At 27.4% G+C, this 10,719-nt stretch overlaps 1 protein-coding gene across 6 annotated transcripts in view; it reads right to left on the reverse strand.

Annotated features, from left to right (window-relative positions):
• The window catches only part of LOC107438204 (uncharacterized protein PF3D7_1120600), a 30,258-nt gene extending 20,798 nt beyond the window's left edge, over positions 1 to 9,460 (reverse strand). For 3 of the 6 annotated variants that reach the window (XR_006227850.2, XM_043057978.2, XM_043057988.2), the window contains exons 1-3: positions 9,223 to 9,459; positions 7,590 to 7,745; positions 1,307 to 4,513 (exon numbers count right to left, since the gene is read on the reverse strand). Coding sequence is in view for 5 of the 6 variants with exons in the window: in XM_043057978.2 (XP_042913912.1) it covers positions 1,307 to 4,513; positions 7,590 to 7,622 (3,240 nt within the window). In the remaining variant the exon portion in view is untranslated. Of the gene's footprint in view, positions 1 to 1,306; positions 4,514 to 7,589; positions 7,746 to 9,222 lie in introns of all 6 variants that reach the window. The other 3 variants (XM_043057984.2, XM_043057963.2, XM_043057972.2) reach the window with 3 other exon arrangements.
• Between the last annotated feature and the right edge of the window lie 1,259 nt (positions 9,461 to 10,719).

A 10,719-nucleotide genomic window follows, 5' to 3' on the forward strand; every position in this document is an offset into this window, starting at 1 on the left:
GAATTCCTTAATTTAGCAAATAATTAATGTATGTTTGAACTATTTAACTAAATTCTTAAGAAAAATGATGGCAGGCCATGTTTTAAGCATATAATAAATGCTTTTGGACGATTAGCAGATTAATTGTGCAATTGCAAGATAGAGGCAATATGACGGGCAAGATAGTGGTTTGTTTAGATTAAGTGTTCTGGTGAATTTTTATTGTCAGATTGAATTGACAAACTACTCATAAAAACTCTTATCAAATGCTTGTATGTTTTTAGTAGTATAATAAAGATAATTATGTTCCCGTAAGCTTTACATAAATCTGTTAATTTTACAAAATAATATTGAACTTCAATATACTTGGGTAATTTGAATTCATATTAATATTTTGTTTGTGCTGTGTATATGTTAGATTAAAATCCTAATTTTATTTCAAGAAATTTCATATAATATGCATCCTAAATTTATGATTCCTGCTTAACATTGTATCATAAAAGCAACAATTTTTATGTGTAACATATCTTACTGTAATTATAAATTTTAGTATTACTGAATAACAAGAGTGGTGGTGACTACTTTACACCAAGTAGTGTTTCCCTTCACTAAGAACTATCTTTGGTTTTAGTACAGTTTGAACACTTAGTGATACACTACTTTGGTGTAAAGTAGGTGCCACCATTTTTGCTGTCAGGTGCAGGGAACTTTTTTGCAATAGAGTGGGATCCATATTTTACATGGGTAACATTATTAACTCCAACACATATGATTTTCTAGACTCTTTAAATTTATAGATTTGTGGCATGTATTAAAAATTTTTACTGTTATATTTTTTAAAATAGTCTCAAACAGATTACACTGTCGGACAACTTTTTTTTTTGCTTAGTTTTCGGCTGTAGAATATTTTTTTTTTAGTGAATCTTGGATGTTTTCACATTGATGATTTTAAATCTACAATGCTTTTCTTACCACCTTAGTTTTTTTTTTTTTTTAATGATATTTTCAGTCTACCTTTTGTGAAAATGTTACATATAACAGTGGGTCGTATAAATACTACAACTAATTTCTAAGAGAGTTGGGGCACACCACCAGGATTAAAACTGTATAGGAACCCATGCCAGGAAATGTTGTCTTGTGCCGCTTCATTATTAGGTATTAAGTGTTTCTTCGCATGCTTCTGAACAAGTCATAAAAGGGAACGGCTAAGATTTATAAAATTTTTGTTTAATATGCTGCAATTAAAACAAGCCGATTATAAAAATTATATAACTTAAATTAGACAATTATTTTTTACATAGTATAAAATTGTTCCTTTTTTAGTTACCTTAGTTTCAATTTCTTTTCCCAATGCTTTAAGGTCCTCTTTTTTAAACATATTCTGTAAAGTTTCTAAATCTTCACACTTTTGTTCAATTTTTCCAAGGAGAATATTTCTTTGTTTTTCAGCATGAACAATAAATTTTTTGCATGAACTTAATACATTCTTATCACTTTTAGAAGTATTTTTTTTATTTTCTATCTGTTTTATAAAATTACGAGTTTCAGCCATATTCATAATTATACTACTTAGTGCCTTTTTTAAAATTTTCTCATCAAAAACAGAACCTTTAAAGTTTTTCTTATAAAAATCAACATCTGCATTATATTTTTGATCAGTATGGTCTGTGTCATAAATTACAGCAGACTCTTTTAATTTAGATATAGAAATTGACGGATAAGTGAAATTTGATTTTATGGATGAAGGAATGATTTGATCAATTGCTTTGCTATCTCTAAGGCATGCAGCATTAGTCAAATCAGGCAAAAGTTTGGTTTCTTCAATAATTTGACTCACAGGTTCAGCTATTTTACAAGTTTTTTTACAGTTCTTATCTTTTTTAGGGATTTTTGTGGAAATTTGAACTAAATTGTTCCTTGGAGTAGATTTTAAATAAACTTTTCTGCAAGTTGAATGTTTATTCTCTGCTGTTGGAAACACTGCATTATCAATTGGAGAAAAACTATGGTATTCTGAACAATTACGTGGTTCTAAATTTTTGGGAGATGTCTGTGAAGGAGCATCTTCACAACAAGGAATGTTATAATAAGAGCCAGGTGGCTGCTTAGAATAAGATTTATGAAGTTTTTGAGAATCTGGAAACGAAGAGGGAACTGCTGGTAATACTTGTTCTGGAGGTAAAACTTTACTCGATAATACAGAACCAGAATTTTCCTTATCAATATTTTGCTCGCCAGTTCTTTGCTTTTTAAGCAATTCAACTTCTTTTACATCTTGCATAAGTTTGCAATTAATTAAGTTTGAACTCTGAGCAATATCATGAACTTTGGCTTTTGAAGAATCTAGTACTTCAATTGGCCCTGCAAATTGCTTTAATTTTTTATTTAATCTTGATGAACTCTTCATTTTATTTTTCTTAGGTGTTATAGATTTTTTTCTTATAGTTTGGTTTTTTGCTCTAGAGAATGGCCTATTTCTTGATTGCTGACCATAACTGCCTGAGCTTGAAAAAGAGAAATCAGAAAGACTTTCACTATCACTGCTCCTAAATGAGTGTCTTTTTCTATTATATGAAAAATTGTGAGGGGATCCCTCTGCAGAATATTTAGAACTATAAGAACTTCTGTAATATTTTGGACTTCTAGATCGACATCTACTATACCTTCTTATTGGAGAACGGCTATGCCTGTAACTTCTTTGTCTAGGAGGTGAAATGCTTTGCCTATAACTTCTATGTTTAGGAGGTGAAATGCTTTGCCTATAACTTCTATGTCTAGGAGGAGAAATGCTAGGCCTACCACCCTTTCTTCTAAAAGGTGAATAACAATGTCTATCATGTGAGCTTGATGTAGAAGTTTTACCTCTAGAATAATTAGTATATTTTTCCCTGATAGAATAAAAGTCTTGCTCATCCCAATAAGATTGAGTCTGAGAATATTCTATAATTTGTTTTTGTTTGTAAGACCCAGAATTTGAAACGTGATTGCCAGAAGGCAAATTACTTTTTGAATTAGAATCATGATCCAATCGTCTTTGATGATCATATGCTTTCGAACTATTTTTATTTTTCAGAAACTTTTTTTTATCACAATCTTTAACTGAATATTTGTGATTTTTCTTTGAACTTTCAGTAGCAGAGTTTTTTGAAGGATTTTTTTCAAAATCATCATCAATCATTACAGGATTGAAAGATATTACTGAAGATGAATTATTTTGTCCGCTTTCAGGTAAATTTTTACTAGAGCTTAACTTACTTAATTTGCTCGGTTGATTAATTTGCTTTGTCTTTGAAGATATCATTGCATTGAGTAATAAAGTATTACATTCAGTTTCATTTTCTTCCTCACTGTTCTCCCATTTACTTTTCACTTTGAAAAATGGATCTGATTGAATTGGAATTTTTAATTTTTCATCACTTAAATCATTTTCATTTCTACACATTGCTTCATCTTTTTCAGAAGCTTCCTTACTGTTATTTCCCAATTCATTATTAGCTTCTTTAATATTATTTGATAATAAGGATGGTTCCTCACTTTGCCCCACTATTTTTTTTAAAATACCTTTAGCTATTTTGTTTTCATTGACTTTCAATGAAGATGATTTTTCATTCAATTTACTATTATCACAACATAGTTTGTTCTTAAAAAACTCAATCTCATACTCATCATCATCACTCCATATTGCACTGCTTGAAGTTAGATTAGCTTTTCTTTCTGCATTTATTTTAACTTGCTTTGAAAAAATACAATCTTCTGCCCTTCCATTTATAAACTTATTGACTGCTGTCTTAGCATCAGGTGTTAATGACAAACTTGATAAAGAAGACTTATTTTTTTGCAACAGAGGATGATCCACAATGTTAGTATCCACATTGTCACTAACCTTCAACTCTAATTTATTAACAAAACCTTCATTCTCCTGTTGGTCAAATTCATCATCGTCACTCCAATTTGACTTTAAAAAAATCTCAGTTTTTTTCTCATTAATACGTGTTTTTACCTCATTTAAAGGAGGATCAGAATACCCATATAGAAACTGATCCTCATCATCAACTGATTGTAGATTTATACCAACAATTTGTTTTACATCTCCATGATCAATAAAATTTTTCGTGTCCACTACATTCGAATCAATACTTTTTTCATCTAGTTTATTTGGGTAGTACAATTCCTCATCATCACTTGATTCTAGATTTATAACTTCCCTTACATGTGTACTTGAATCTTGGGTGTCTATCAGTTTTGATTTGATATATTTATCAGTTACTTCATTTGAACCAAACTCTTTCACTTTTGCATCAGATGAATTATCATTCAAAAAAGATTGGCCAGACAAATTATTTTTCTTCGAATTATAGCAATGCAAATCCTTAGAAGAAGTTATAATATCAGTTTCCAATGCAAGTTTAACAGCTTGAAAATTAATATTCTCATTTTCAGAAGAGAATTCTAAAGTAGAGTCTTTAACATTTCTATTATCATCTAATAAGTTAACTATGCTTTTGATTTGAGAACTAGTTTGGCAAGGTGAATCCTAAAAAAAAAAAATATTTAATAATTTTAGAAACAAACATTTTTTTAAAACATTATGTACAGTATGATATGCATTTATGTAGTTAAATATCAAAAAGAAGTCAGAACATAAAAAGGAATGATTCCATGCTATTTGCAGCCTGCATGCTCAAAAAAAATTTTCATTAAATTTAATAAACTACATATCAAATTAAAGGTCAATAAATGTATTTTATGAATATTCAATTAGTTTTGTTAAAAAAAAAGGTACTGCACTTTCTTTAAATTGCATAAAATGTAAAAAATTGAGTTTAAAAGTTGCAGACATGACAAAGAGAAGGGAGAAAAAAAATTTGCAATTCCAGCATTTAATATTTATAATTAAACCTGGTATTTTAAGAAATATATTGTATTTACATAATTATTGACTGAAAAAACGTCATTTTTACGTTTAGTATTTAAATATGGGGTGCTTATAAGATAACATGTTTACTTGTTAATGATTTTTTTAAAATTGTATTAAAATAAAGAAATTAAAAGATCTATTTTCTAAAAAATTTGGATTTCTTTCAACTATTTGCAGTGTTAAATTATTTTGATTTTTAAAAAATTATTATTTTTTTATTTAATATTTTTTAAAGAATTTTTAAATTGGTCATGTCTGCAATGTTACAGACATGAGAAGTTGCAAAATAAAATTTCACTAATTTTTAATAAAGATCTGAGCTTCATAAAAAAACTCTTTCAATAAATTTGTATCACAAACCATAAAACTTATAAAATTTGCATTGTTGTAATTTATTTTCGTAATGGCTAATTACATTGACAAATTACTTCATTTTAAAACATGTTTAGATTCCTCCATTTATTGAGGGGGGAAAAATATATGTATTTTAAATTTAAACAACAATTGCATTTATGGCAAACATGTGTATTTGTTCTAAATTATGTTAGGAATAATAGCAACAAAACAATTAATAGAAGATTAATTAGAGTAGAACATTGTTTAGAATAGAACATTTTTAAAATTATTTAGATTATGCACATGCTTATTTGCAGATATTTTTCTTTGAAATTAAATTTTTCTTAGAGTTTTGAAAAGATTTAATCTTTGCCAGTTGATTTGTTTGTTTATTATATAATCAATTCAAGTTAATAAAACTTGAAACAGAATATAAAATTCTAAACTAAGTATGGAAAACTATAAAAATTCCTCATGCCATTAACAAGTGCAGAAAAGTCTCCACTGAGAAAACAGATTTTAAAAGCTGAAGCAGTGAAATATGAAACTATCAAAGCAGAAGAAAGCAAGAAAAGAAGAAAAAAAAAAGGAATATAGCCATTCTAAGGTTCTTACTGAAGAACAGAAGGAGCACATAAGAACAAAAAATGAAGATATAGCAATTGAAAAATGAAGATATAGGAATATAGCCATTCTAAGGTTCTTAATGAAGCACAAAAGAATGTAAAAAGAAGAAAGCAAAAGATAAAAAAATGAAGCAAGAAAATATCTGGCTACAGCAGCAGATAATCTTTGGGAAAATTAATTAGTATCAATTATTAAAGAAAATAAATGATGCTTCGCCAAAATATCCTCAGAAGAAACTATGTTTTAACAGATACAGGGGTGATTGTGAGCCCAAGTCAAAATTCCGGAAAATTTCTTGAATAAAAAAAAAAAAACAGTTTAAATTGAAAAATTAGAAAAAAATTTAAGCAAGTTTTTTTTTCCCTTTTTCTCAATATTTCTTGGTTTACTTAAAATATATTTAAAATTTTACAGATACCTATACCATTTACATGTACCTAAGATGACTTGGAGAAGTAATTAAAATTTACAAATATGTCTTTCTTTCTTGAGTTTATGATTATAACAACTATTTACTGATAAAAAATGAATATTAATCATGAATATAAGCTTATAAAGTATCTGGCTTTCCCTTACAAACAAATAATCTGTATTTTTAAGTTCCACCATTGAAAATTTGATTTTCGGAAACTTCTACGATCAATGATTTTTTTGAAACATCTGGACCTTCGATCTCCGGAAACTTCCGGATCACTGCCAGCGAAAAATCCGGAAATCCGGATTTTTTCCGGAGCACAATCAGCCCTGCAGATATATCAATAAAGCCTCCATTATAAAGAAAGCAGATAATTAAAAATGCCATTTAAAGGAAAAGGCAACAGGTGCATATTTAAAGAACAGATTTTGGAACTAGTAGTTGAAAAACCAGGAATGATAAATTAGCAGAGGAAACTGAAATAAAAGTAAAACAATTTTTTATTAGGGATATTAACCGTATGTGCCCAAGAAAGAAGGAAGTGCTCTGTATAAAAACAGCTGCTTGCTTTAATTTTAATTGTCTAGCTTTAATTGTAATGCAATTTTTTACACATCATTTGCCTGGAATCTAAAATAAAACTATTTACAATAATTAATTTTATAATAAACTCTAAGTTTAAAATTTTAAAATATTAAAAAAAATGAATAAACAATCTTTATTTAACAAAAGAAATCTGTAATATTCTAATGATATATGACCATCTAAGAAGATTATTTATAATGAGAAACTTTTTGTCGTGTCTGCAACATCATGTCTGCAACATACACGTTTCTTTTAATTTGGTTATTTTCAATTAAACTAATTTTATTTCTTCAAAAGTCTTGTGATTTCTTTTACAGAAATATACACTGAAATCTTACCTAAAAATAAGTTTTAATTTATTTCATAAAATTCTTAAGATTCACCAATAAAGATATTGGTGAATGTAGAAAAACTTTCTAAAAACCATATTTTTCCGTGTTATGTCTACAACACATCAAATTTCTTTTTTAAAGATGTTTAAATTACTTTTAACTTTTAAACATTCATTGGGTTAAAAGGAGACATATCTCCTGATTTTATAATGCAAAAAAACCAGTCACCTAACTAAATTAATTATTTAATTATGAGCAATCAAACTTTGTAAATGTCATTTCCACAACATGCACAATACTGTGAAATCGCCCAAAACATACAAAATTAAATAATTCTCAGCACTTGGGGAAAGCTGGAAATTGTTTAAAAAATTAAGGCTTAGGCCTGGCACACTACTACTATCGGCTCCTTGGATTGAATTTCCATCATGGAATAGCATAACTTGAAGTGGGAATATCTTTTTCGGCATCATGAATGTCCTGGAAATTGTTTCTTCGCAAGAAATTCAACCATTTTTTTTCCAGCCAGTAACTATTACCCAGAATCTTCATTCTTGGATGGAATAAGAATATTTTATCACTATATACAATATGGTGTCTATGAATTTAATTTTTTCTATTACACAGAAGATAACAAAACTCGGAAAAGAAAAACCTGCCTGAGCAATTTTCAAGATGATTATTGAAAGAGAAATATTTTGTTCCATTTGTATGTGTGAGCAAAAAGATACTATTAGAGTTTACTAAAAAATAATAGCCAATGAATATAAATTATTCTCCCACGATATGATAATTATTACTATTTCTTTGTAATAGTATATATTCCATGACCAGTACCTCTTTTCGAAGTCCCAATCATTTCTTTTTAATTCTGTATTGATGAACTTTTAATTCAACATTATTTTTTCTTTATTACGAATGATGCTTGTATCCTATGTACAGATGGCAGCACAATTAACAGAATTTTTTATGGGGATGTATTATTATAAGGAAAACAATTTATTTACAATAAAAGATGCAAATAAGAATATTGTTAAAATTAGAATAAAAATGTTTTGAAAAATATTTATGTAAAAAAATATTTATTTCTTCTTTTACTCGTTTTAAAAAATTTTATTCCCATTTTTCTATTAAAATATAAAAGCTATAAAATTTTTCAGATCTTTGAAGACCAAACAAACATTAATTTCTACTTTTTATCTATTTGCAATGACAATATGAAAAAAAATTAAACTAGCATAAATTGAACACTCTAATATTATTCAAAAACAAAGTATCACAGCACATCTAAATAAGAAATAACAGAGAAAGAGCATGATGCATCATTTGTATGCAGGAAGAACAAAAGTTTTGTGTGGTTGATTTTCTAAATTAAATTAATGAAACTTGAAAAATGTTTGCACTTAAAAACAGTGTTTCAAGCAATATTTTTCTAATTTAGTAAAATGTTTAAAAATCACAAATTAGTTGAAAATAATATTATGATACAAAATATGAATTTATACAGGATTAAACCATTGTCAAAGAAAGCTGGAAAAAAATCAATAACTTAATGCAGAATGGAGTAAGTTTTTCTTCTGAATAACTCCTTATATATTTTTTTCCCTAATATTAGATATTATATTAAGATATTAATACCCATGTAAAAAATCAATGATGGTTCTGAAATTAAATCATGTTTAATAAAAGATTGATATTCTCTGACATTAAAATGAACTTTTTTTTTTTCTTCGGAATAATGTTAAAGTTACAAAAAGTCATAAAATTAATTCAGGAATTCGAAACTGTTCGTTTCATTAACCATTTAAACAAGTAATGTTTTTTTTATATATAATATACAATATTATGATATTTCAACTTAATTAAATATTAAATAAAAACACTGAGAAAACGCAATGTTTTTGATAAATAAAGTTATTTAAAACATTGCTATAAATAAAGAAATATAGTAAAGTTTAGAAATTATAAAAGTAAACAATTAGCAATATATATAAACTAATTTTAAAACACTTTTAAAAATTACAGCATACTTTTGGCATCTTTTTATTAAAACTCGAACACCCGAAGTTAAATTCAAATTAAAGAGCTTTTGCCTCTTTTATGTAACGTAGAATTTGGCTTATTTCTTCTCGTTTTAAAGCATGAGTGTTTTCAGAGGGATTAAAAAAAAATGGACGAAAGAACTGAAGTGCCATTCTTACTGCAATTAAAAAAATTGTGCATGTAAGTTTATAGATGCGAGAGACAGTTGTTGGTTTTAATTTTTTTCGCGAGTTACCAATCAGGTTCTTCATTGCATCTCCTAATTTTCAATAACAGAAATTTAACAGCAGGTGCTACTAGTGGGGGGGGGGAATTTATTACTTAAAACAAATGAAGCAACACTTTTCTTTATTCCTTCCTTTGTTTTAAAAATATTTAAAAACTGAAGGATGATTTTTAGGGAATAAAGTTAAAGAAGAAGTTTTGTTGAATGTGGAAGAATGTGAAATGAATATTGCCTTTCCAAGAAAAAATATTGCAAATTAGCAATTTACCCAGTTATACGGAATTACTCAAAATATATTTACCTGTCCTTGAACAATAAGCATAGTAAAGGAAATTGGCCAAAGTCATTACAGCTAATCTTTACAATTTTTGCTAAAAGTTTTTCATAGATAATTAAAAAACATTAAAATTATCAGCAATTTTTAAAATTTTATCAGGCTTTATACGTATAAGGCATAATTTCACGGCTCTTGCCTATGTTTTTTTTTTTTTTTTTTCTTTTAATTCTTTAAACTGTGGTAATGAAATTAACTTCAAATTAATATTTTCAAACCAGTAAAGACCAGTTCAGAGTGAAATATTAAAGAGTGAAATTTTCTATTCTCTCAGAAATATTGTTCGTTAAAATCGAAAAAGTTGGCGGGTATGCCAACGTGATGTTAATGGTGGATGATGCATAGCGTTCATTATTAGCGTGATGCATAAGCGTTGTGTGTTTGTTGTTGACACTGGTGTGTTTTTTTAAATTAAATTGTCAAGAAAAAACTAATGAATCAAAAATGTTCTCTACCACACGCCTAGAGAACCTGAAATGGTCACGAACACAGCAAACAGTTACTGCTGTTACAGGTATCAAATACGTAAACTGAATGCATAATTTATCCACAGGGTGATGCAAATAAATAAACTAACTACAACACTCTTTCCTGTACGTATTTCTACATAAAAAAAATTTAAAAAAAAAGAACAATTAAATGATATTTTCATTTAATTTTTCTTTTCATTAGTTTTGCATTTTCAAATTCAATTTAGTGATAATTGCTTCTTTTAATTACATTATGGAAGTATGAAAAATTTTCATTTCATTTGTAATGAACTTGTCAATTTTTAATATTGTGACGTAGCTACGTCACAATATTAAAAATTGAGGCAGTAATTGTAAGCATACACAATACATTTAATTTTTTAGTTGTTTGTAAACATCACATATACATATAACGCAACTTTTTAACGCACCAATCTTTGAAAAAAGAGAAAAC

Source organism: Parasteatoda tepidariorum, chromosome 3 (assembly GCF_043381705.1).
Source record: "Parasteatoda tepidariorum isolate YZ-2023 chromosome 3, CAS_Ptep_4.0, whole genome shotgun sequence".
NCBI lineage: Eukaryota > Metazoa > Arthropoda > Arachnida > Araneae > Theridiidae > Parasteatoda > Parasteatoda tepidariorum.